This window comes from Cariama cristata, unplaced genomic scaffold (genome assembly GCF_000690535.1).
Source record: "Cariama cristata isolate BGI_N322 unplaced genomic scaffold, ASM69053v1 scaffold32611, whole genome shotgun sequence".
Taxonomy (NCBI): domain Eukaryota; kingdom Metazoa; phylum Chordata; class Aves; order Cariamiformes; family Cariamidae; genus Cariama; species Cariama cristata.
Window position 1 is genome coordinate 1,489 of NW_009599242.1, and position 27,937 is coordinate 29,425.

Here is a 27,937-nt window from a genome sequence, read left to right on the forward strand (position 1 = left end):
ATGGCCCTGTCCTTCGCGCTCGGTGATGGAGAAACACCAGGTGCCTTGCGTTGGAGGGGCCGGAGCACCGTTACGCCCGAGCAGGGAGCTGTTGAGGGTGAGCTAGCTGGGACCTCAGGGCTCTCTGTATGTGAAGTACTTCCATCCTGTCGTTCAGAGCCTTGAAATCCCCCTGACGAGTGTGTGAGCCAATTCAGTAGCTCAGGCTACCGCTGGGGAAGCAGAGCTGGGGTTTTACCCCTGGGGAATGGGAGCATTTGCTTGTGCTCCATGCAGGGTCGCTCTGCGCTTTGCCCTGTGCCCACACAGTCTCTGCCCACCCGTTCCCCACAGCAGCAAGGGGCACGGGCTGGGCCCTTTCCAAAACACCTCTTAGCCAGAGGTTCATCTTCTGAGTGGTGAGTGTTGTAAGGAGGGAAGGATCCTTCCCTTAGCGGGTATCCAGCTGCAGGTCCTCTGATTGTTCTCCACAAGGCAGGCAGTCACCATCCATGACTTGCACAGTTTTCCCACTTAGCTTACCTGTAGCACTTGGTGGGTGCTTGTCTGAATGAAGGGGTGGAGGGCTGTAGATCACAGTTTTGTAGGGACACTCACTTTGTAAGTTCAGTTTCAGAGATTCTCCTCTTTTTGCTGATGCCTCTTCACTTGTGCAGGCAACTGTGAGCAAACTGGCTAGTAAAACACTTAATACAGTTGGTTCTTAATCTTCAGGCGTGTCATGTTTCTCGCCCCGTGGGATTCAGAGCACCAAGTTTGCTTTTGAGAGTGGGCATCTCAAACGCAGCCACAAGTAAGGATGCTTCCATGTTTTTGAAGCTTTTCCTAATGGTTAGAGCTCTTGCCAGGAGTGAATGGTTTCTTCCTCAGTCCCTTTCTAAGAGACCACCCTGTCCTCCAGACTCCAGAATGATTGCAGGAAGAGGGCTTAGGGGCAGGAGGAGAAGTAGGTGTTCTCCACCCTGTGCCACGGTAAGGGAAGATCTAGCTTGAGATCCCATCTTGTAGGGGAAGATCCTGTATGAGAAGCGTTAACTCAAGACGAGAAATGTGGAACTGCACCGCAATGCGATGAATAGTGGTTACTCTGGCCACTGCTGCTGCAGAGTATGCCACACAAATGGATGCATTCAGAGCACCAGCAGATACCCATTTTCTCCTATAAAATATTAATTCTTTATTAGTCTATCCAAATTATTTTCCTGGTATGAAAACAATGTGTATCTTTGGTAGTATGTACATTAAACAGTATCATAGTCCACCAAAGAAACTCTTTTTCCTTAGGAAAGCATGATGTAGACCTTACAGTGTGCCTTAAAATTTAAGGTGAGCTCTCATGGAAAGCAGAGAAAGAAGAGCAGAGCTGCCTTGGAGGTATTACTCCAGTGCCAACAACCTGACATGTTTAACATGACTGGTTAATAAAGCTCTATCATGCCCGGACAGAAAAAAGTTTAAGTGAACAGAGAAGGTGAAGATCATTATTTTGGCCTTAACCGAGAAACTGAGAACTCTCATCTGGAAGTAGATTTATGAGATCCGTACTGAAATGGCCAAACGCTTGTAGTCTTCATCCACTGGACTGTCTCAGTAATCTTCTTGCACAATGCCCAAGAAAGCATTGCTTAGTCATGAGAGGTGTCAAATGCTCTCGATTTTGTGACCAAAGCGTGGATATTTACAGCAGTGTTCATACCTAAAAATATAATGGCAAAGTCTGTATGCTTGGACAAAACCATTTGGGGGTTACACAGCTACTGCCTCAGGATCTAAATTAATAATAATATGATAATAATTGAACAAATCAAGAAATGCAAGTCATTAGGTGAGAGGACTGAAATACTGCAAGGTGAAGAGTGAGATGATTGAAATTGCTAAGGAACCTGGACTTTGGAATCTTGCTGAAAATTAAATACCAATGAATACATTCCCTGCAGGGGAGAAGGTATGGCATTTGGACCCACTCAATAGTTAGAAAGATGACTTTTTAAACCGGCTGCCCAAGATTACAAAGGAAACTGTGGAAAAGGCAGGACCTGAATCCAGAGCCATGGAGACCCGACACAATGCCTTATTAATAAAGCTGTCTGGACTAAGTATTGAAAAGATCCTCAGGGATAGGAAAAATTGATGTTGTACCTGCCAGTCTTTCCAGACATCTTTTCTGATGCATCAGTTTAAGTTGTCAGGTTGAGTTTCAGAAGTTTGCTCTTACTAAAACCCTGGTTTTAGACTGGCAGTTGGATAGCTAAGAAGCCCCATAGTTCAGCATCAATGAGAAAAAGATGTAAATATGAATGCTGTATGTACCTGATTGGCCGTATGACAGTATCTTCTGGTTGCTTGCGCTCTCAAATAACCTAATTAGGAATACTTATACTTTTAGCGATTTAATCCTGCTCTATTAGCACTTTATGAGCCTGATCCAGCAAGTCCACCTTCAGGCAAAAGTCTAGTTAAAGTCGATAGAAGTTCTGTAAGACTGAAGACTGCAGGGTCTGAGACATTAGGGTTGCATGGTTGGTGAGCATCGTAATAAGGAAAAGGAATATCACAATAAGACTTTAATAAACTGTTTACACTGTTTTAGTCCAGTGCAGTCATTTCAATAGAATCCTCCTTTCCTAGAAAATACATGCGTTACATTAAATCCATTAAGAATCATAGATCAGTGATTATTCAGTAGTAATCACATAAAAACAACTTTTTGTCATTTCTTAGTGATTAGACATTGCACAGTGCTTGCGTTTCTAATTACAGTCAGTCCGTAAAAGCTGAAATCCCAGTTTCTACGATATATGCTAAATGGGCAGCATTTGTTTTTATTTTTTCTCCATCACAAGAAATAACCGCAGTTATCATTCTCATTTAGGGTTGTTCAGACTGTGAGTACGTGTACTGTTACTGGTGTAAAAGTCACTTCAAAGTGGTACCCGCTTCAGCACAGAGCCAGAGGTTTCCAGAATGAGAGCATCCCTCGCCATTGCGGCCCAGCCATACCCACAAAAAAAGCATTTGCAAATCTTTGTTCTAGCATTTCAAAATAGTCCTGCCTTGCCTTGACTTTCATTTTTTTTATCTTTGAGTATGGGTTAAAGTTAAGAAAAAAAACAATAATTGCTGTTATTGTGTCTTTGTAGTAGATCTGATACTGAACTGAAGATTAAATCAATACTGTCATTTCTGTATAAAATTTCAGTTACATTTTAAGCCATTATCACAGTGAATGTGCCTAATGCATTCAATTTAACAACAAAACTAATCATTAATTTTATCTTTACTGATGTTAGTGTGTATTATAGCATTCTCCAAAGCTGGTATTTGAAACGTGAGGTTACTTTTTGCTGTATTTTAGGAGAAACCATAATATTAGAATAACGTCCCTTATACTAACCTAATCCCTTTTCAGTTGTTTCATTCATATTTTGTCCCCTTGCAACAAGGATATGCAAAGAATGAGTAACTGTTTTGTCAACAGGGACCATAATGATTAAAATACAAACAGTAAATATGACTTCAGGTCTGGAATCGGATTATAGGATTAAAATGAATGAAAAAAACTGCACTGTAGTAGGATTGCAAAGTTCCAATCAATATCATCCTGTAATAATTTTAAAGGGAAAATGTGGGAAGTAAAGAAATAAGGCAAAGAAAGCAGGACTTGAGGTTGTTAGCGATGCTTGAGTTTCTTAATTTTCTTTTGGTTTAGCAGTAGGTCCCAGCCAGAAAGCTGCAATGTCACCGAGGTTCCGTTCTTTTAATTTATATTACAGCTGCTGTGCTGTGTGATTTCGCATTTGCATTGTAAGGGTTAAAGACAGCTGGCCTGAGGTTAATGCAGTAGAAGGGCAGGAGGGACAGCAGGTATGGAGTCTGCAGAGCACCTGGCACCTCATCAGCACCCCCTTGCAAAGGGGCAGCAGTGCCTGCGCATTGCTGCCCTTTGGAGTTTGTAGTGTGGACAGAGGGCATCGCTTAACGTTTGGGATCAAAGGTGTGTTGGAGAAATCTCCCCTGGTTCGTCTGAACCCATCTACCAAGGGTGTGGTACGACTCATTAGCGCAGGAGGCTGATTGCGAGGATGCTTTAAGTGGTCTTAGGGACACCCCAATCCTTCAGATGCCAGTGGGGTTTCGCTGCTTGGCCCTGGGCAGCCCCATAGCCCAGCACTGTGGCTGTGCTTACTCTGTCCGCCTCTCATCCCTGTTCCTACGGTTAAGTCCTCGGGAGGTGACATCCTCAGGCTTTGTGCTGGGGAGGTCTCCTCGGGCTGCGTTTGTGACCGAAAGCATTTGTATGCTGCTTCAGCTCTGCCCTCTTTGCAGAGATCTGGAGGATGGTAAAAATGCAAATTAGTGTTGTTTCAAATATTCTTCAGGCCAGCTGTACTAACCTCAGTGTGAAGTAGATCTTCCACCAGAAGATGTATCTTCTGGATCCTGGAGAAGTACCGTGAGAAGTGCCACCTCTTAAGGCCTGAATTCTGAATGTTTCTGTTCTTTATGTATTATGAGTGTGATGAGTCTATGTTTGCATCTCTAGTGATGAAGTTAAGATAAGTGAAGGTCTGGGGTGCTTACTGTCATGCATCTGTAGCAGGTTGCCTTTTCAGAAGTAAATGCGTTTGTCACTTTCTAAAAGTCAAGCCTGCCTGAGAAGAGCTCTCCAAAATTGGCAGCGCTTAAAACTACCAGTCTTTTTTTTTTTTATTTAATCTCCTGCAAAATGTTAGTTACATATTTTTAGACACCTAGAGGAACTCAGCTATGAATAAGCTAAAAAATCTTTTACATTTATTTTTATTGGGGAACCCAACAGGTCACATCATGTATGTCTTGGTCATTTTCCATCTGGTTCCAAGAACTGTTACAGCAGCATGAGCTATGTACATAGACACTGCAGAAATGAACCATCTCACTATGCAGGTTTAGGTTGTAGCTGCTATTGCTCCCTGAGATGTGACACCTCCTGTCATTAGAGGCAAGGCTGACATGTGGCATGGCATCCTTATCCTGCTTCCAGGGCCGAGCTGCTGCCTCCCGAAACCGCTGCACAGCCCCACGTAGAGTTTCCTGATTACGTCCAGAGCAGCTTGGAGAACTCTGCACTGCTCTCCACTGCGTTGATACTGACCTACCCACAAATTCATCAGAGGTCATCAGGGCAGGAAAATTCCTCTGACCGGAGGAGCTTTATGTTGTACATTTGATGCCTTTCTTCGGTGTAAGAAGAGGGTTTTGTGCTTATCACTTTTGAGTTGTGCTTGGACCTATCTGGAACCCAAAGCAGAAGGAACAAAAGCAAAGTCCATAGAATTGAGGGCGGTTCATGTGAAGTGTCCCACGCCCAGTGTCAAGGAAGTGCAGCAAAAATGAAAGGGAGAAAAAAACAAAGCTTGGAAGCCTTGTTGGAGAGAAAGAAGGCGTAGGATGAAGGTGTAGTGCAAAGTCCTGCAAATATGTACGGGCGATGGCCACCAGCAGCTTGAAATAGGCTTCTAGAGGAGTCCTTACTTGAACTTTTACTTGTAGCAAATTGGATGGAATTTGTATTTTCTTCCCCATTTTCCTGTCTTAATCCCTCTGAAAGAAGATGGCAGTAAGCAGTGACTATCATCACAATGCATTTGTGATTAACAGCAAGGGCACAAGGGCACTCTCAAAATAGAAGCAAAGTCGGGATTGTTTTAAATCGCAGTGTTGCAGAAGTATTAAAGCAGAAGCCATAATTTTAATGTGTTTAGAAATAAAATGCATGCTACTGTAAACGGTTATGTACATTCATCTAGCTGCTATTGCCTGGCATAACCTTTTGCATTAGGTTTCTGTGATTCATCTTTTCTTCTGTTGCAGAGAGTCGAATGATTCTGGATGCCTTTGCCCAACAATGCAGCCGGGTTCTAAGTCTCTTAAATTGTGGTGGAAAACTACTGGACAACAATCACTCTCAGTCCATGATTTCTTGTATAAAGCAGGAAAACCCAAATTATAGTGAAAGACAAGAGCAATGTCAGCTTGGGAAAATGGTCCATAGTCAGACATCAGACATTTTAGACATAGAGATGCAGTATATGCAAAAGAAACAACAAACCTCAGCCTTTCTGAGAGTTTTTACTGATTCCCTTCAGAACTATTTGCTTTCTGGGAGCTTCCCTTCTCAGAACACCTCATCAGTAAATGATTTTAGCCATTTGGCAGATGTGGATCCACTTTCAACCTCTCCAGTACACACTTTAGGTGGATGGACATCTCCAGCAACATCTGAATCTCATGGTCACCCATCATCTTCTACACTTCCAGAGGAGGAAGAGGAGGAAGATGAAGAAGGTTATTGCCCTCGGTGTCAAGAGCTAGAGCAGGAGGTAATTTCATTGCAACAAGAAAATGAGGAACTTCGTAGGAAACTGGAGAGCATTCCAGGTAAATAATCCGCTGCTGTATAATATTGTCAGTCAGTGATAAAAGTAATTTGGGTAATAGTTTGTTTTAAGTTCTAGTTGTTTTTTAAGGTTGCAGCGATCATAGTAATCAAACCCTGGAATTTGTCTCCAGCCAAAATTCCTATAGCTGTGCCCACTGGAAAATCATCTGCTGGTACTCATCCATGTGAATCTTGAGTCCTAGACTAGTGAGCTGTGTTCAGGATGGGATGTACTTGTAATCCTAAATTCCAAACATCAAGTGGTTTGTCGCAGTAGTTTCAAATGTATGCTGTTATACTTAATTATGTATCTTGTTCTTATAAACCTAATTCCCTTTTGGGGCTCCTTTTTTGGTTACTTAAAGAAACTATTCAAAGTTACATCCATACTTTTAACTGAAATATATTTGGCTTTTGCCTAGAACAGTATCTCTTAAATTGCTGTTAGCTCAGTGAGAAGCAATTCATCTCCTCCCATTCATCTTCAAATAAAACCTGAAAAAAAAACTTGACAACAACTCCAGTTCAGCAATACTTAGAAGCCACTGGGAGAGAGAAAGCAGACAGAAAAACCCCATCTAATAGAAATCTCCTCTGTGAAAAACTTCTCTTGCCCCTTTAGACATAGGACTTCTCACTGCTAACATGCGCTGAGATACTTGAAGAGTAGTATCAGATAGGAACAAGGTATCTTGGAGCCATATCCTCTAAACTTTAAGCACAGGCAAAAATAAATCTCAAATAATAATACTGAAAGCAAATTGGAATTTAGCAAAGAAAATAAGCACACTTCTGACGTATAAACGCTAGGGAGCTGCACCTTTGCTAGCTAAAGTTTGAGTTGCTTAGGGTAGGTCCATGCAAAGTTAATTGAACTAATCCCTAAATAGCAGAAAAGCACAGGTAATATAGCATGGGCCTGCAAGACAGAAAATACTTCAAAACTGCTAACTATGCAGAAAGGAAGAAGGCAGTAATCAACTACGTCCGCAGTATGTTGGTGCAGTTGCAAAATCTGAACAAAAAGCAAGCAGCAGTCTTCATAATTCTTCTCCACACCTGTCAGTGATGTATTATGCATTATTTGTATTGCATTGTGGTTTTCTTTTGTGCATTGGTCCCCGGGGGTACCAGCGAATCCCATAAGCAACATTGTTCAGTGCAGAGAAAACTCAAAATTTAGAATACTTCCCCCACCCCTCCCAAAATCTGGAGTCGCTATTACTCGTGCACTCTCACTGAATTCAGTAGTGGTTTGTACATCATGTGGAAACACTGTGTGACAAAGGGAATCGTGTGGACTTCAACTCCTGTTGGGTCCTAGCTTCAGGTGTGTAATACCAAAAATGATCATTAGGGTCTATAATCTGACCTACAGCTTTTGTTGAATCGCCTGTATTGAACCCAGTAATCTTTTTGACTTTAACTAAAGCATAACTTACGTTTGACTCAAGTAATATCTCAGAAGGCCTCCAGTGCTGAGTTGGAGACTCTGGTGAGCCATGGCTGCACCTCTTACCCTGACACTTGACTCCAGTGGTTAATTACACTGGTGAAAATGTGTGCCTTATTCCCAGCCTGACTATCTGAAATCAGCTTCCAGCTGTTGACTTTTGTGCTTTGCTCCACTGAATGAGGTGCTGTATAGGACTTGGTACTTTTTCTGGTTGAAGGTACTTCTTACAGATTGAAAGCTGACTTAATTACCATCTTAGATAAAGTAAGCAAACAGAGCTGTTTAAAACTCCTCAAATGAGTTGAATCCTCTTTTGCAGTTCTTTTCTCTCCTTCTGCTCATTTCGTTAAAATTTGGGCACTGGAAATATGTGCAATGTGTTCGTATCTGCCTGAGCAAAGGTGAATAGTCTCTCTGTTCCCACCCACGGTTGCCCTGGTCATTTGGCCACCGGTCGTGTAGCTGAGTTTCTCATTCTGTGTGCGTTTCTTCCTAGACGTACGTACTCTGTCTTTGGCTGTGTTTGTGTACTAAGTGATCTGGATTGCTTTGGCTGCCCTGTTTGCCCACTGTTTGCTGGTGCACTGATTTCTGTATCATCCAGAACTTTGTCGTCCTGGTTAGAAATATTGAACGGTATTGAGGCTGCTGTCAGTCCCTGTGGAGCCTTGCTAGAAACGCATCTAGTCATGATGATTCCCCCAGCGACAAATGCTTGAGGTGTCAGTAACAGGTCCTTAATCCATGTATGCTCTAGTCTACTGCTGTTGTGTGTTGCTGCTTTTGCAATCAGATAACTCCTGGTAGTAAGTGAAATACCCTTCAGGAGTCTAGGTATATTACATCTGTTCAACCCAACTTTTTCAAGCGAACCTATAATCTTATCGAAGAATGACAATCAGGTTAGTCTGACAAGATACACTTTCTATAAGACCATTTTGAGTGGCATTAATTATATTCATATTCTTTAGTTCTTAGTGAATTGAATCGCGTTGCGATTCCCTGTGTTTTGCTAGGTTTAATGCCGGGCTAAGCAACCAGTCTTTAGCTCGGTCATCACAGTTACCTTTCATCTCCCTTTAAAAGAGAGATAAACATAAATAAGCATAGTCATTTTCCACCCCCCAGGAGTAATGAAACACCTTGTTAACAGTGTGTCAAAGGAAGCAGACAAACATAAAATAAATGTGCAAGGACATATGACTTCATCAGCCAACACAAAACCATCATCAGATGCATCTGCTGCTGCCTGAGTGATGTATACAGGTCCATCTAAAGTGCCCCATGTGTTTGGGGAAGCGTTAAGAGCCACAGAAGGTGCCCTCAGGTTTTACTACGTGGTAGGACAGAGATTTGAGCTCCCCAAGGCAGTCCCACAGCCACCACTGAGCAAGGTTAATCAAAAATCAACTAAAGGTGGTATCTAATTATTTTTGTCTCCAGTGCTGATTTGGCTCCAGTGAGCTTCTGCTACCAAAGAAGCCAGCAGAAATTTTTCTGTGACTTGAAACACCCAACTCTGTATGTAAACGGCTGCAACGCTCGTTCTCTGAGCATTTTTTTTTTTGCCCATCAAGACATTGCATGCCTCAGGAGGGAGCCAGAAAGCCTTCTGCAGAAGGTTTCGGTGGTGTTTGCCACCATCCATCACATCAGAGTCATCTCAGAGCACAAATTTTCTTCCCTGTGCATTCATACACCTTCCGCAAGGTGATTAGTGCAGCAGCGAAGCAACTGTGGAGGCGGCTAGATGAGCATGGAGGCTGCCATACTGTCCCATCAAGCCACTGAAAGAGCAGGTTTCTTTGACGTAGTGGTTTTCCTTCTCATCCTTGAGGGAGCTGGGCTGGAGCTGCTGGGTGAGGCTGGCAGGGGACCCGATGGTGCGGTGGGAGGCATGCACCGTGCCCTCCCCGCGGGCACTGCGGCTCCCACTGGCAGCCCTGTCAACAGAAGATAAAAGCACCAACCCCTCCTTTCTGCTCTATAACCGTCTATGAATCATTTTATCCTTTTCCTGAAATACTTTGCATTTCTTTTTTTTTTTTTTTTTTACTTTCCATATGCAAAAACCCTTTTAAAATCCATGAGAGTTTGCGATCTAAAAATAGTTACCGCTGTACATCTCTGCCTCTAGCTCTGCAAAGTACCATTTGCATGGCTCACAAAGAGACTACTGGGAAGAAGAGTGTTTTCTTAGCAGATGTAAAGGCAACGTCTTTTTTTTTAACAAATATTACAGAAGACATATCCTCCTGCAGCTTTTGGACACAGAAAGGAAGATTTTTCAGGTTTCAGGACTGTGCCTTGTTGCTGTAGAAGCCCTCCAGTCCTGTAGGATCTTTTTGCCCATAGCCTAGCATCACTCTTTGGCAGATCACCACTGGAGAAAAACAATTATGTGGGTGAAAGATTGCGTATGTTTTGGTTGTTTTTGTTTGTTTTTTTTCTCAAAAAATACTAATTTCATTTGACTGAACCAGTGCTTAAATTCGTGTGAAATCTTAATTGTTTCAGCTGTGGAATAAATGAAGAAAACTTCATATTTCAGTGCTTTGGTTTTGGAGCAATGCAACTTCTTGCAACTTGTGCAGTTTTCTCCAATATTTTTTTTTAGGCAAAAACATTAATCAAATATTTTCAGTTTTCAGTTCAAACTGAAGAGAACATTTTCATTCAGTGTGTTCTTTTGTCTTGTTTTGGAAAATAATTAAAGATTAGATAACGCCTGGAAGGAGATCAGCAAACTTATCATTGGCTCTTCAAGGTTTTGAGACCGTCAAGAACAGAGCAAAGTAATCCAGCGATACGAGGAGGAAAGTGTCTCCTAATCTCTTTCCTCTGTATGAAAATTACTGGGACTGTGATACATTCCCAGTAGTAAAATTAAGAACTTATTTGTGAAACTGCATGTAAGACCTGGATTTAGACCGTCTAATATGTAAGGATACTAAGCAGTTCTCCTTTGCTGTTGTCAGCATGATTTTCTCATGGTTTTTGGCCTGAAAGGAAGAAAATATTTCCAGGTGGTTAAAGCAAAGGCTGGGACACATGAGTGAGGGTTTGCCTCCTGGTGCTTCCAGCTATGCTGTATGGTTTCGGGCAAACCAGCCTGAAAGTAGTGAAAAGGTATAAATAAGTAAGATTGTGTGTGATAAATGCAGTAATTCTTCTTACATCATTAGCCTGGCAGCAAAAAATACTCCAGCAAACAGCAGAAGGATGGGGGCGGAAAAACCCCTCAGATGTAGAGAGGTGATCACCTATGGAGACAGCGTTCATGATGGCTGGAAGTGGCCAAAGCAGAGAGGCATTTGCAGGTAGAGTTAATATCACTGTAATTGAAAAAGTCAGACAAGTTTTCCAGGCGGTTTTGTGTGCCCAAGGCTTGACTCTTTTTCCTGACTATATCGGATGATCTAATAAAAGATACTACTTTTCCCTACAAAAATCCTGTCTCCTTTATACTTTCAGAACATCGCGTTTCCAAAGAGCCTACCGCAGCCGCAGCGTAGATAAAGCAGACATCAAGGGTTATGATGAACACTTTTTCATGTCTTTTTTTTTTTTTTTTGTCCTTTTTCTTGATGTTCACATTTAACCAATTCTTTGGTTTCCCTTGATGATCTGGATGTTTTGGTCTGATCTCTGGCCTCTTTCTGCTCTTCAGCTTCAAAGCATGAAGTTACTTTGGGAAGAGAGACCCTCGAGCACGGTCGCCCAGTATTTGGCACGAGAACCCCTTTGAATTTGCAGCACAGCTTTGCTTGCAGCTTGGGGGTGCTGGCTTAGTTTGCTAAACCAGCCTGAGTACAAAAACTTACTGAAACACATAACTGCAGCAGGCTGGGGCTTTATTAATCTGTTTCCTCCACACTTCTGGGTGAAAACCCATGAAAATTTGGGGGGTCAGGTTTCTTAGCCTACCTTGGGGAGCAAGAGCTGGGGGGAGTTCTGGGGGGAGCTGTGGTTCAGCCTGGGGAGGCTGAACTCCCCGGTCTCAACTTTGATTTGCATTTTGCAGGTCAACATTTGGCATTTTAGTGACACAAACTGCTGTCCCCACTCACTGGGGGCTCCTTGGTTTCCCTGTTAGATATCAGCAGTGTAAATGTTTAGAGGGGTTTACAGAGGAGGTCCCTGCCCTGAGGACTTCCTGGGTGAAAGGGAGGACAAAAAGAGGTACCTTCTATTCAGTAGAAGGAAAGTGAGGGAGCACAGACAAAATAAAAGCCACAGGAGCATGTGGCAGCATCGCTTAAATGAGAGATGCACAACTGCCTTGTTCTGTCTCTTTTCTTCTGTTGCTTAGGCAGAGGTGTATGTCCCAGCAGAGTATGGAAGGGGCACATTCTTTCTTCTTTCTGGAAGAAACATTTTTGGAAAAGAAAATTAAAAGAAGTACAATGGCTTTTCAGATGCAGATTAAGAGAAGTTAAACGGTTTTCCACTCCGCCTGGAAAACACAACTGAGAGGGATTTTAAAAGTAACGGGATATTTGCTGTAATTTTTTCTCCCTTCCCTGCTTTTGGCAGGCACGTAGGTCAGTTTAGCCAATCTTTAACACCCTTCTGCGTGTAGCGTCGCTTTTTCTGACTTCTGCTGGCTGCTGTCACTACACATGGGTGCTGGTTTTGTTTTACCATTCGGTTACAAACGTCCACATTTGTAGGGTCTTGAGTACTGAGATCAGTTCTTCTTTACTAACCCCCATCTCTCCTTGCCTCTTGCTCTTATTCCAGCTCATCGCACCCCAACAACTTGTCTTCATGGCCTGTTCATGCAGCTTTCGCTGGCTTTCAGCTGACTATTGAAATAAATGAGCATATGAGTTAAAATAATCCAAGCCATGTTATACTGCCCACTTGTCCAAATCTCAGGCAGAGAAGGCATCTCCATTAATGTTATAAGAAATTCACACCGCTGTGTAGTTCGTCAGCAGGTTCCCTATCATTTGTTACATCTTTTTGACAGTCGAGCATCAATTCAGAAATGCCCTGCAATGAACTCAGAGTGAAGCATCGCTCAAGGTCAAGCAAAGGAGGACACATTGCAATACTGAGCCAGTCTTAACTAACAGCTGCCGGTCTGAGCAGGGTGGATGTAGATGTACGCCCTTCCCAATCCTCCTCCTCACTTGCAAGTAAGAAGTAAATGGTCTCGAGTGCTAAGGGATTTGTCTTCTGCTGTGCAAAACACCAGGAGGAATACTAGGCAGTGCTGGCTACAGAGCAAATCTCATTAATGAACAAAATAACCAGATTTCTTACTGTCTGCTTATGGGGCTGAGGCCACCATGGGGAGACACGCATCCGAGCCGGAGGTGAGCCGTCCCTTCTTTCTCGGGCTGTCTGATGCCGCAGGAGAGGTTGGAGATATACCGTATTTACATTGGAGATATGCCTTATTTACAGCAAGCCCAAGTATCTCTTCATAGCACTGTGCTTTGGCGATATAAATAGCACCAGAGTGTGTTAACACTGGAGGTCACATTTTGGGGAGGCTAAATGAGAGCCCCCATATTGACAGATACCAGTACAAGTGATTGTGGCGCAGTAACATTTATAATGAGCAAAAACCCAGCCCAAACCAGTAGTAGAGATGTTCTTGGCACTTCATAAAAAGTTGGAAAAAATTATTAGAGCCGAAGACTAAAAAAAAGAAAGAGTGGGTGATATTTGGGAAACATTAAAAGCATGTTGTTGAAGGCCCCAAAAGACTATCTAGGAGGAAAAGTTTCATGCTGGTTACAAAAACAACCAACTTGGAAAGCAAAGGAACAGTTAGAAACATAACAAATGGAGTAGAAGGGAAGTTGATGGTGATGAGTAAAAAGCAGAGGTTAGGATCAGTGAAAAATTAATAATTAAACCTGGAGCACTCTGTCGAGGAGGCATTCTTTCCCTGGCAAATTAAAGGAAAAAGATGGCATCCTAATAACAGAATCGGGCCATTATCAGGTGGAAGTGGTAGGTTTTGTCAATAATACAGAATTGTGCATTGAGTATTTCTGTTCTGGTACTTGTGAAGAGTGAAATAATGCAGTCACACCAATATGATGATGATGGTAAGCAGGTAGAAATATTTTCCATTTCCACTGTGACTCTGGGTGTTAGCACACATTCAACAGGAGCTTCTGGTGGAACTGCAACCTCAGCTGTCTGCCACAGCTCTCTCCCAATGAAGAGCTTGTTAGGCAGTGCCAGAATTGCCAGCCTTTTTACTAAAGATGAAGAGGTGCTGATTCCAGCCCAGGTTGTGAGACAGAGTGGTTCAAGAGTGGAGTCAGAAGTCCCTCCTTCAGAGACTGGCATCGCCAGGAGAGCTGCAGTACAGGTGGCCGGGAGCAGTAACTGCTTGGGCACACCGGCTTTTCTTCCCTAAGTGCACATCAACTTATTGCCAAAAGCATTAGGCAGCTGCTACCAAAGTGTGATGTTTTCAAAACTCTGAGATTTCGACAACTCACTTCAAGAGCTAAAACAAAAATGAAAGTGGACAAAGAAGACTCTGACTATGATTTTGTTTATGTTTTGGAATATTTGGGATGCTCCAGAAGACTGAAGGATGCAAATACTGTATGATTTTTTATTTTTTTTAAAAGGACACACAAGATGTCCTGGATGATTCTAGGTTCGTTGGCCTGATACTGAGCCCAGACAAACTAATTGCACAGCTGATGCCAGCTTCAATTAATAGAGTACTAAAAGAGAATAATGGAGTTAGTACCCAACAACACCTTGCCAAATTACGGTTTTGATGAGATTAAAAGTTTGGTTGATGAGGGTACTGCAGATATTCAGGATGTTACATAAGATCATATTACAAAAAGTGGTTTAAAAAAATATAAATACCTTTGTATTCAGGAAATTGCCGTGATGCAGGTGAATTTCTGGAGGGATTCTTTGTGAAACTGTTCACAGCCCATGTTTTTATACTTTCATCAGTGAAAGAAAGCATATGACCATTGCTCACAGCTTGCAAGCAGTGCAGAAGTAGCAGTGAGTGCGGAAGGTGAGAGGTGACAGACTTGGCCAAACACGGTGCAGCATTACCTTGTGTTGAGGCACAGAGAACATTGCTCTACTCGATTTCAGCCCCTGGGAAATGGACACAGAGAAAGGCTTTCGGAGGATGTGGTGGCTTTCTGGCCAAGTATTGATGCACAGCATGACCAAAAGGGCTGATGTGGTCTTCGGATGTACAGACACGTGAGTAGGCGTAGGGACTCTGCTTTTAGCGTGAGCCCAGCGTCTCAGGAAGGTCAACGTTGAGCTTAGCGAATACAAGGTGGAGAAATTACTTCACCACTAACTATAAGTACATAACAGGTGACAGACATTTTCCATTTCTTTTCCAAAGATTTTATAAAACCCAATCAGAGGAAAACAAAATGCAAACTTGAAATAAGGTGTATGTTTCTGAGGGTGAAATAGCAGATGCTGTAACAACGAGCCTAGGGTAGAGACTGTGTTGCTGGGCGATGACGACTTGAGTTGTACTGTGTTTTACCTGCTGATGCTGTCTGGTGCAAAGAGGATTTAATCTGGGGAGTTGCTGTGCTGTATGGCAGGTCAGACTGAGAGATTGCTGCCCGACTTTTGTCATTGACATGGTCGGTGGCCACCACACTGTTCAACTATTTATTAGAAATTGGGGTACTCTGCAGAGAAAGCTGTGACAAGCTATGCTGAAGAACCACTTGTTAAAATGTACAGCTGCCTAGAATAACAACGAAGTCTTAAAACTTGGATCAATAAGCAACAAAGACCGGCCACCTCTTGCACGTGTCCTGTTTAGCATCTTAGCAAGACCAGCCTTCCCCATCACACAAAGTCGGCTGTAGCAACCCCTCCTCGCCCTTTAGCAAAGATCTCGCTCTTCTTTCACTCGCTGCAGGCCAGGTTGCTTTGCCACTTTCAGTGTCTTTTCTGAGACACTGGCACTTTCAGAAAGTAAAGGCTGTGGAAACTTCTTCCTAATGGGCAGGAAAATTACTGCCTCCCTGCAGGCTTTCTACTAGATCGTAACAAGCAAGTGTTATTTTGACATTAGCGTTTTTCCCATTGGTTACAGTAGGCACAGATCCCTGTTGGTGATGTCGGTGATAGTGGATACGTGCATAAGCATGCAGAGTATCAGCTCTCGGGGTTATGATCTTGTTAACTCTCTAGAGACCACATCAAAGTCAAAGAAATACAAAATAAATAAGCTAGTAGGTTTAAATGATTATTCATCCTCACAGCTGCAAGCCGCAGGCTCTTAGAAGGTTACATTTGCTGCAGGGTTTGGAGGAAACAGTTCCTCTTATCTCTCAGCAACGAATATTTGCAGAGCCGTAAGAGGGACACAGAAGCAAAATCGAAGCTTTGACTCTTAGCCTCGTGCTGCCGTCTTTGTGGCTTCCTTTAGGCTTCGGTTAATACGGCAGCCCGAGAAGCCTGGCTTTGCGAGTAGCATCTGGTGTTTGAAAGGCTGAGGTTATTTGTACCAACAGCAAACTGTGATGGCTTTACAAGTCAAAAGTGCTCCGAGTCCTCCAGACACTAGAATAATAATAAAATCATACAATTTTGTGCTCGAAACATTACTGCTTTTATGAAGATAGAAGTTTTTATAAGCTTCAGCCAGATTTTAGTACCTTCATATTTCTCACCGATAATGAGAAAGCATTTTATCAGCAGAATACAGTTAAAGTAGAGCTGTACTTCCTCTGCTGGGGACACAACAGGTTAAATAGTTTCGTGTTTGCTTCTCGCTTGTGTCCCATCCCTTTGGAAGAACATAAGTAAATACATCTTTGGATAGCCTGTGGTGAAATTACTGTGGGTAAAATACCATCCTGCTGTGAGATCAGCTCCTAAAAATTAGACATTTTTAATGCATTATATTCTGTTCCCTTTCAGGCCTCACGTTGTTCCACATAATTACAGGTAATAGTACCAAGTATGGCTGAGAGCCGTCAGGTCATCACCAGGGACAGAGAGATAACCAGAAAAGCAAGTGCAAACTTCACAGACTGTTTTGAGCACAGCTTCATGGGGACCAAAGAAGTCTAAAGCTTCCAGATACTGCTGATGCTTTGGCAACTGCGTCCTCAGTGAGCTTGCTAAACAAAACCCAACACATTTAGACAGGGCACGAAAAGGATACTTTGCAAGTATCTCTGATTTCCGAAGTGTCATTCAACTCTCCTCCAAGCCCAAGCATCAGGCATCTTTCAGGCAGCAGTACAATCACCCATCATAGCCTTTTCCTTCCTCGCAGGAGATGCCAGGATCTCACAGGAGATGCAGTTGCCCATGGTAGCTTCCACCGAGGTGGGAGGTTTTGCTGACCTTGTCACAGGGTTTCTGACGATGCCCAGGACAGCAAGCCTTCGTCATCCTTGTGTCTCTTTCTTGAACGCCTTCTTCATCAGAGAGTAACCTGTGTATGGGCGTTCCTAGTTTAATCTTCATTTTGGACATGCTAGACGGCAAACACACACAGAGTGTAAGAAAAGGATCTCAAAATACAATCTTAGCCTTCAGCCCATCCACATGGAAAAAAAAAAAAAAAAAAACCAAACTTTTCTTTTTCCCACATATGCATTCCTGTATATAAAAACGGGGGGGAAAAAAGACAAATCCTTTTTGTCACACCTTCTTACTAGTATCCAGTGTAGTAAAATGTTACCTGTGGTTATTTTTCTCCTTGATTCCATGTAAGAACTTGTATTGAATTTTTTGATTGCTGCTACATGCTAAATACACAGTTCTCATTACAGGAAGGCCACTGAACATGTTGGTGGGACTGTTAAGCTTGACTGCCCTTCTGCCTTTTTCAGAATTGAAACATTTTCTGAAACTATTGGATGACACTTAAAAGTGCTTCTTTTCTTACAAAAAAAAAAAAGCATCCAGGCTCTCCTGCTGGTACAGCAGTGTCGCTGTGTAGCAGCTATGCTACCGAGACACTGCCCTGGTCTAGCAATAAGCAGTGAAGTCACTGGAGAAATAAAAGAGGTACAAGTTACTTGAAACGCTAACTTTTGCCTAACGTATAATCTCCTAACCTCCTATGGCAAAGTGCGATACATCAAATGAAACAGGAGTAATCACACTGGTGGGTTGTCTTTATGGAGAGGTCAGCGTGGGGTGAAATGATAGGAATTTATTACTCATATTGGGTATTTTGCATGACTTCTGTATGCGGACTGCTGGATGTAACACAGCTTAGCCCTCAGTAAAGAGTCTGTTTTGCATGGCGTAAAGGTGTTTTGCACCCTGTCTGCCTAGACAGGGGCATAGTTGCTGTGCAGTGTGGATGTCCAGGAAAGAGTAGAAAATACCTGTAAATCCTACCTTGAGACATTCTCAGTGATTTCAGTGCTTGCTTTCAGATTGCCAGCTTAAGCCAAAGCCTGAAACACCACATTTTTCCAGGTGTAAAGGCTGAATGCCAAGAAATAATGAAATAAAAAAGAAGGAACACTGAAATACTTTTCCTGGATTTTTAGCTGAAGCTAAGATTATCTCTGAATATTTTACAAAAACAACTCATAGGAAATGTAAGAATGATAAGGTGCCTTGAAAATGATGCTTATTTCATCTTGCACGAGTCAGTCATAATGTTGGGTTAATATCTGTTTAATTCTCCTGCGGTGTTTCAGGCTCCGGAGAAGAGCACTGTATCTCAGAAATACTCCAGAGTTAATCAGGGATGTGGCAGCATCTGCTTAAGAGAGACCCGTAATTGAATCATCCCTAATTAACCTATCACCTCAGCAGAAGGGAATAGGATGTTGGTACCACTACTGAAATGGATGAGAGTGATGGGAATGGAAAGGGGGGAGGATGAGGGGAAGAGAAATAAAGCAATTTGCCTAACACCTAGTTTTATAACAGATTTGGGAGGAGGGAGGGAAAAGAAATTAAAGTATATGAATCATTAAATCTGTTCAGTATAGTTAATCAGACTGTAGTTTCAAAAACATTTGAGCATATCTACATGTTAATCAGTGCATGATTTAGGTCCGAGACATGTTTCCCCTTTGTATGGTTTGGGCTGTTCACAGTATTTACAGATTTTTTCTTATTATCATTACTGCTGACCTAATTTGCATTTGTAATAATTATAACTTCAAACTAGAAAAAAAAAACCTTTGGAAACTAGTGGGCATAAAATAAAAGCAATGTCAGAGATCTCAACATAGGAAATACAACATCCATTGTATATTTATTGAATGAAATGTCTGCACAAATCAAAAGGAGAAGTATTTCCTATTTGAAATAAATCTCACAGATGAACAAAACAGATCCTGAACACTGCTTGATTTAATATTGTTGTTCTATTTTGTGCTAGATAGCTAATATACAGTAATTGCAATTTGTTTCATGCAGTGCCCTGCCAGACTGTTTTAGATTATTTGAAGACTGTACTTCAGCATCACAACCAGCTTATGGTGCCACAGCCAACAGACCATCCGACTGAGGTAGTATACAGTGAAGACAAGCTACGTCTCTTTATGTTTGACAATTCATTGAAAACATGTAGGCGAATAAATCAGTAGGTGCTGGAAGAATATATTTAGTAGTAAAAATATGTAAAATCTATTATTAAACTGTCATTCTTAGGTACAGTAATCCCCCAAATGGAGGAGACTCATCACTGCTATAATCTAGGATGACTTTGCTGAGCAGCGCGTAACTCCCTCCATCGGCACCAGCTGCACTTGCCTTGCTTTGGGTAGTTTTTCTCTGACCTTTGCTCAGAAACATCACTTTTGTGGGTAGAGTTTAGGCTAGGGCTAGCCTGGTGAAAACTATAGCTGGGTGATTGACAGTGGCTGCACACAGTGGCTGCCAGTGCACAGGGGCTGCAGCCCATGCGTGGGAGGTACCAACCTGTCGTGTACGTGACACAGACACGCATGTGTATACAGTTATATATGTATACAGTATATGTGTGTGTGTGTGTGTGTGTATATATATATATATAGCTCTAATGCAGCCCTGAGATGGTTAACACTAAAATACAAGTTTCCTTCAGTTTGCAGACAAACCCAAATATAGACTTCTGCAAGTTTTTGGAGTGCTCTTGCTTTTCCACAAGCGTCCCAAACAAAATGTAGAGTGTTGACAATTTTATACTTGATACGGAGTTTGGGGATTTTTGTAATTATGATCTGCTTAAAAGTGCTGCAGTGAAAAAGCAGGAAATTTAAGTCCTCCCTTCTCTAGAAAGTAGATGTATAGATTTATCTATCAGTTCCAGTGTAACTCACGTTAATTTCTCTCTGGTGTGTTCCTATCCAGCCTGTAAAAATGCCACAAATGAAGTGGTTTTGTTGAGACTTTTCTAGTTTAGACTGCATTTGAGGCTCTTGCTATGCATGTTTTTGTATATGTGTCACTACCCATTATTAATGCAAACAAAATCAGAAGAGGGAAGACTTAGGTCCAGTATGACCTCCCTTTGCACATAAATGATGTGTAGTCCAAGCCTCATGTAGTCCAACTTACCATAGTTGCACTGAAAATGCTTTGCAGCAGGTCAGGGTGTCCATCACTTTGCTCCTCTATTCAGTTTTGTCCTGTGCAAATTGATATACACATATACATATATATATTTATATTTACATATATATATCATTAGCTGTTGTCACTCAAATATATTCCACGGATTCATTTTCCTTTTTTTTAATGCTCTTTTGGTTAACTAAAATTTTCAAGCACTGTAAAAACCGAGGCTGTTCTGTAACATCCCAGATGGAATAGTTTGTCATGATGTGACAGAATTTTTTATTCAATTAAACACATAGATGCTAATCTTTTATTCATAAGCTTAATCATGTACAAATACAAGCATGAACACACTTGTACTTTGGTTCTTCCTTCAGGGTCTGCTTATTTCATTTCTGGAAGGTTTTCTGTTTGTTTTCGTTTAATGACTGCTGGACATGCCAATCTGCATCATATATTTACCGAGAATCTTTTGCCTAGAAGTGCTTTACTTTCAGAGGAGGTAATGAAAGTGTATCTGTAGCAGGAACCCAGTAATTGTTTAACAGAGTAGCATAACACTATATCATGCCTTTGGAGAAGAATGAGGAAAAATAGCCTGAATTTCAGGGGAAATGAGAGAGAAGTGTAATAAACTTGGGGCTGAGGAAATTACACAAAATTTATTACCATCTCCTCAGTTAATAGTAACGTGAGCTCTCATGAAATTTAGATATTGGGCCTTTCTGCACCCTATTTCCATCAATGCAATACATTTAAACACAGTGGTAGCTTCTAGGAGAGCTTGCTACTTTACTTAGCAAAGCCACATGTGAGCATCCATCCCTAATGCCCGTGAGCAAGGCTGGAGCCTTACCCCATGCCGTTACGGGCTTGCATTGCATTGCTCCTGCCTGCCAGGGCTTGAAAGCAAGGCAGTGCCTGCAGAGTTAGCTGCAGCTTGTACTTTGCACTGGTATCAGTAAGAAAGGTCCTTGGTTCGCTACAGGTTTTTTAATAGGAAAAAAAAAGTTTCAGAAATTTAAGGTAGGAAAATAGTTCTCTTTATATAAAAGGGATGTGGGGCTAGCTGCTGAAAAAAAAAATAAGTACTGACATGGGGATCAGATGGTCCTGTGTATTACCTCTGTGGTGGAACAAGCCAAGGAAATCCTAGTGTCGGCTCCCCCTGAGATGGAGTGGGCACAGTTGCATCAGCATAAGAGTATAATACCCACAAAGAGCTTTCCATGCTGCCCCCTGCTCTTCCTCCTTCCCCAGCCCCTTCACCATGTTGGCAGAGGACGAGGAGCTGGACTGGCTGGAGGGCAATGTTCTTGCCACGGCAGAGCTTCCCAGGGGCATGTGTACCTGGCAAAATTTAAAGCAGCTGCTTGTATCATGAGTGGAGGGGGAGGAATTGACCCTGGCCCTTCGGTAGTGGTGGGAGGAGACAAGTGAAGTCCAAAGACAAAGTCTCGAATGCTAACAGAGTTCGGCTGTAGGTGAAGGGTCTTTCTCTTAGGCATTACAAGCTTGGATTTACCAGCCACAGACGGAATGAAGAGTTGAGATGTTTTGGGGGGAGGTGCCCCTCAGACAGACAAAGTCCATCTCTTCCTTTATATTTTGGCGTCCTTTGCAGACTTTGGATTTGCTTGTAGCTATCTTTGCCAGCAGTTTGCACTGAGGCGAACAAGTAGACAGTCACATAGGCTCAGCTCCCAGTGATGCTACCCCCCGAGAGGTGGTGGTACCCTAAATCATACAGATTCTCTAATGATCCCCTCATCACAGTCTTTACTAAATTCAACCTTCCATATATTTATCAAACTTGGGAAAAAATGAAAAGCAAATACCTGAAGAAAAACTTCAAAGATGCTCCCAAGCTATCTCCCAGGGTGCTATAATAGTTATAAGAAAGGAAACAAGGGTAGTCCTTAAAATTTTTTTCAGATCTCAAAGATCTGGAAGTGAGAAGGAGAACGTTGCAACAGTTGCCTACAAGCGCATCATGCGGCTGATGATTGCCTCTGTCGAGCGTCAGACCCGTGATTCTCTGGTTCACTGTGAGCTCCTGTCTAAGCTAGGGGCTGTACAAAGATTTTACTAATTTGGCCTGCAGATTTATGTGTTTTAATAAAGAGGTGTAGCTGTAGAAGTGAATAAGTCTCTAGGAGGATGTGGTTTGGGTTTTTTGTGTACTTCAGTTATTTCAAGTATGTTAACAGTACCACCTTACCTTAACTGGGTAATCCTGAACTATAGCATTTTATGAGCAACAAGAATTAAATACAATTTAGGTACAATTGACTAAAGAGGACTTACAGATGTGTGTGGATTACAGGAATCCCCATCATTAGTCCCACAGCATTCATTTAATGTTGGAATATTGAAGCACACAAATTGCGAAGGTTAAAAGTAAAATTTCTTTCCAGCTGACATGGTGGCATTTCTGTAAAGCTATAATTTGAGTTAACACGGCATTCATTAATAATAATGAAGCTTTTAGTTTTCATAGTTCCTTTATTTATTTTCTTTACATTTTTCACAGTAACATAACTGCTGTCAAGTTTCAGGTGTGTTCTACAGAAGTAATAAATTTATTATAAAAATAGACCAAAAGAGTCACCTCTGAAGTCAACTGTCAGCTGCGATGAAGTGATCCATTTGATCACGCTCTTCAAAGACCCTTTTTATGCATTTTAACAGATTAAGAAGAAAGGTTATACTTAAATAGTATACTCAGTCACTGATTCTTAACTCTTTTTAACCTGCTTGTTAGAGTGGAAATTATCAATAGCCACCTCTCAAAACGTACCAAATTTGAGTTCTAGAAAATGGAAATGTAATTTTAAAAGTACTCATTCTCAGTAAGAGCAATTACGTGTTCACTTCAGGATGTGTTTCGCTGTCAGTATCGTGGCTAGTTAAAAAGCGTATTTTTTATTGCAACTGACATCTTTACTTATTTGCCTTGTAAAATCAGCAACAGAAATATTTCACTTTTTCAGGGGAGCAAGCAGTTGCTGAACAACTACCCTGTCTACATCACTAGTAAACAGTGGGATGAGGCTGTAAATTCTTCCAAGAAAGATGGACGACGGCTCCTTCGCTATCTCATCAGATTTGTTTTCACAACCGATGAGCTTAAGTACTCATGCGGCCTTGGAAAAAGGAAAAGGTCAGTGCAGTCAGGAGAGACAGGTCCTGAAAGACGTCCTCTGGATCCAGTAAAAGTAACATGTCTCAGAGGTACTGCATCTTTTCGCTCAGTGTCCACCATATGTGATCTCATTTCACCACATTGGCTCTGCCTCAGTAGAAGCATTTGGCTGACAGTTGCAGAACTAGAAGGGGTTTCACAGGCAGGTGACAAGCAGCCAGTAACCCTCGGCTTTTTTTTTTTTTTTCTACATACATATATATTTATATATGTATGTATGTATGTATTATATATGTGGGTTTTAGGGATTTTTTTAAATGGGAAAAAACAGGGCTCGTTATTTAAGAGAGGAGGCAAATGCAAGAGTACACGACACTGATATACTTGAAACAACAAAGAGGGAAAATCAGAAAATCCTGATTACACTCATTTATAATAAACTAATAGGGCATTCTTTAACACTGATATAAAGCAAAATTAACCAAAGGAATATTTATAGCCTAATGTGTAGTAAGCATATGGCGCTCAAGGCCACAGTGCATCATTGGAGTTAAAAGCTAACCGAGTTTCAGAATAGGTTTGAACATTTTGTAGGGCCAAGAACATCTACAGGTTAATTACAGACAAAGTGTATACAAATGCGTTGTCAAGGATTTAACTTCTCTTTTGGAGTACTGATACAACGTTGACTGAAAAACTTAGGGAAGAACTTTCCCTCATGTTTAGCCTGAAAAGGAGGGAGGAGGTGTTTTGCAAGCATTTCACAGTGTCAGAGAGTGAGGATGTTGGACAATACAGAGAAAGGGTCCAGATTGAGAAGAATTAATCTCTTGTGGCAGTCCATACTGTGGTTTCCTAAAATTGTCTGAAAGACCTGGTACTGGGCTTTATACGAAACTTACAAAACAGGATTTTTTAAAGGCGATTTAAAAATATGTTTGTAGTATCAGTGTCTGCATTTTATAAATGCATATGCTTATAATTTTGTTAATTAACTCATAGTTAACTTTATAGTATTTTGTGAGCACATACATGAAATTTTGGTTGAACTGACTTCAGGAATGTTTTACTAATCAATGCAATGTAAAAAGCTATATTTTGGTCAGTCAGTGACAAAAATATCTTTAGTCATCCAACTAGAGCCCAAAGTGGTGATATATATCAGACAGAGCCTCTTCCTGTTTAGGGTAGAAGAATTCAACAAGGCTGAGTAGATTAAGACTTGTAGTTAGGGTACATTGATGTAACCAGGTAATGAACTCAGATTTTACATCCAGCCAGATTAGGCAAAGAGGCTCTTGTTTTACTACAAAGAAACCTGTTAACCTGTTATATGATACTCAACCAGACCTTATACTATATCAGCGCTTAATAGAAGGGCAAGTCTGTTGCACACCATGCTGCACAGAGGTCTGGAGCGAGATTCAGGGTACCAGAAGTTCTCCTGGAAACTAAAGGCTGAATACAAGTGCATTAACCATTTACTAAATGACTTTAAATTTCACCTAATAATTTATGCACAGACAGAGTGTTAATACCCTTTTCTTCCCCCTGCCTCCCACCAAGACTAACAGTAAATCCACCTGTAGATGGACTTTTGTTTATGGCCACTCTCTGGGGTCCTGGACATACAGAATGTGTGGAGTGCTCCTTGGGAGAAAGGGAAAGGCCAATTTCCTTAATTTTCAGAAGCTTGAAGAGGAAGCCAAAATATTCAGTATCTAAGGACCAGTTAAGAAAGCAGAGTAGACAGTTCTTCCTCTGGGCTTTCATGTGTGGGTGGGAACATGACAACTTTCTCCAGTGCTAAGAGTTGGCCACTGGCTCCTACCCATTTGCAAGCCAAGGTAACAAGCATCTGACTAATTCTCAGCACATCCAGTTATGCCTTCCCACCATAGCAGGGAGTACAAACTGCTTCTCTGTCTGTACTCAGCGTAGTTTAAACATCTATAAACATTTTTAATATACTCCTACAACTGACTGATGTCTGGAACCAGCTTTAAAACAGCCTGGCATGCTTAAATTATAGCATTACTCCTCTGCATGGTAACCATTTCTCAGAGAAAAACACCAGTCTGTGGAGCCCCACGTGAACATTAGTAGGTAGGAATTACTGTTGCCTGTGTGGATTTCCAGGGAAATGAATTTAAAACTGAGCTAGCTATCACTTTTGCAGACACACTGCTGGAGGAGCTATGCAAAAATCACGTCCTAATTGTCCAACAGATGAGATACCTTGCAGGCACAGGAACTCACGTAAAAGCACAGCATTGCCTGGTCTTGAGATGTGGTGACAGTAATGAAGTTACGTTATGCCACTTATTGTGCTGTTGGCTTGTCAACAGTAGAAAATAGAATTTAAAAATACTCTGGGACACACAATACTGCATGAGGGAATAACTAATGTTACAGAATAAATAAGAAGCTCAGTTTCCGTTTGAGGTACAGTGTATGCAATGTATCTAATCAGGCGCCCTCACATTTAAAATTGTATTTGGACCTTTCAAAAAGTCCAAATACCCCTATTTGAGCTATGTCTAGGACTTACAACTCCAGAATTGGTAAGGCACCTTCTGCAAGTTTAGCATATTGCACGGCAAAGAATCTGAAAAAGAAATTATAAAAAAATGTAATCATCACATACAAATAGCTGTATGTGGAAGCAGCAGCTACGTAAAGAGCCAAATTACATGCAGTACAATTCATTTTCTTCTGTATTGAAAACTATTGCAAGGCTCCCCAAATTAGCCCTCTCATCTCGTTTAGCTATTTCTAAGGCCAATTTAGTCTCTGAAGAATAGGTGTCAGATTCAGGAAGATGGAAAGAGCAGGACTTAAAATGAAAGATATTCCAAACAGAAAGGAGTACCAAACTGAAATAATCATAGTGACATTTTCAAGCAGGTTGTGGGCTACTGCAGCCTACAGATGTTGAAGCAGCCAGCAGAGGGAGATCCTAAAGATCCGGGAGTAATCACCTTCAGGGATAAACACACAGCAGGTTTCAAATGAAATACAGCCCGGTTTACGTTAACTTTCACGTGTATTGCACACACTGAATCACAACCGTCCCGTCAAATTAGTTCTTTTTATTTCCACAAGAAGGGATTTTTATCTCCAGGTCCCACACGTCATGTAATTAGCTCAGGTATAACAACATACACTGCATGTGGAGAAACGCACTTGTACAGAAATAAGATAGGTCCAAGTGGCATTATCATGGCATCCCCCATAAGCTTTACTTCTGCTTAAGTAGAGCAGTAATGCCCCCTTTCTTATTTCCCATGAGCTTTTGACACCTGGGCAATAACGGATGCTGCAAAGACAAGTTGTTTTTTTATCCTTGCATGTTCTCCTGCAGAGTTCATTAGGATGCATTGTACTTCCAACCCGGACTGGTGGATGCCATCTGAAGAGCAAATAAACAAGGTATTCAGCGACGCAGTAGGACACGCTCGTCAAGGGCGTGCGGTGGGGACTTTCCTGCACAATGGGAACTCGTATTATGAAGGGACTGACCATCCAGGATCACAAGACGAAGTCTTCAATAGAGGTATGCAGGACGGATCTGGCGATTGATGGCAGTGAGAAGAACCTCATACAACAGTAGCAACCACTTAATTTAGGAGAGACTATTTGTTAAACATACTTACCCTGCTGTCATTTAAGAGTCCAAAGCATGTTTGAACACACACTGCATACATTTCAGCTTCTCCATCCTACCGTGTCCCAGTTAACAGAACAAAATCCATTTCAAGACCTACTCTATGAGACTTCGCAGTGCCTATTATTTGCAAATCCTTCATAGCACCCTCAAAGGGAAATTGCAGTTCATTTAATCTAGTTCTAGAGGAAAGGTCATTTAAAAACTATAAAAATGCCAAAAGAAATAGCAGCTACTTTCTCGTCTGCCTATTGATAACAAGCCCAGGTCTGGACCCAGAACAGCTGGGTACTATTTGCTTTCCCTGAGTAGGCGATGTAAGAACAATTCTGCAAGCATATAACAAAAAAAGAAGTGGTCTCCCATTTCCTAACAGAAAATAACATAATTATAAATGCTACCTTAAAATACCACACAAGATGGAAAATTCAGGGACTTCCTTTAGCCAACTCTGCCAGGAAATTAAGCTTCCCGGGTAAAACAGCAGCACTCGTCAACAGCAGAATCCTTCAAAGACCCAGAACAATAACAGGCATTTCTAATAGATAAAAATTGCTTTGTATATCAGATAGACACTATATTTATCTAGATTTCTAGGGGATTAGAGTTGATCATGACAGTTTTCATTAAAACAAGATTGCTAAAAACAAATTGCCATTTCAGAAGACAGGTTTTGCTTTGTCTGTTCCTATTCTGCAGCCATATTATGTAGCTTTAGAGGTTTTAAATCGCCATTTCTTG

General features: G+C 41.6%; 1 protein-coding gene across 1 annotated transcript; it reads left to right on the top strand.

Annotated features, from left to right (window-relative positions):
- BEND4 (BEN domain containing 4) lies at window positions 1-27,608 on the top strand. Its single transcript, XM_009709616.1, has 7 exons — window positions 1-97; window positions 715-793; window positions 4,042-4,340; window positions 5,854-6,420; window positions 19,263-19,354; window positions 23,378-23,618; window positions 26,894-27,608. Exons 1-7 carry the CDS (start codon window positions 1-3, stop codon window positions 27,109-27,111), a joined length of 1,593 nt encoding a protein of 530 aa, XP_009707918.1. The 3' UTR covers window positions 27,112-27,608.
- The last annotated feature ends 329 nt before the right edge of the window (window positions 27,609-27,937 follow it).

Excerpts from the sequence above, each read along its gene's own strand:
- BEND4 (XM_009709616.1), top strand. The coding sequence starts at position 1 with ATGGCCCTGTCCTTCGCGCTCGGTGATGGAGAAACACCAGGTGCCTTG. Across the intron at positions 98-714 it reads CGAGCAGGGAGCTGTTGAGG|GCGTGTCATGTTTCTCGCCC; the intron begins GTGAGCTAGCTG and ends CTTAATCTTCAG. Across the intron at positions 6,421-19,262 it reads GAAACTGGAGAGCATTCCAG|TGCCCTGCCAGACTGTTTTA; the intron begins GTAAATAATCCG and ends TGTTTCATGCAG.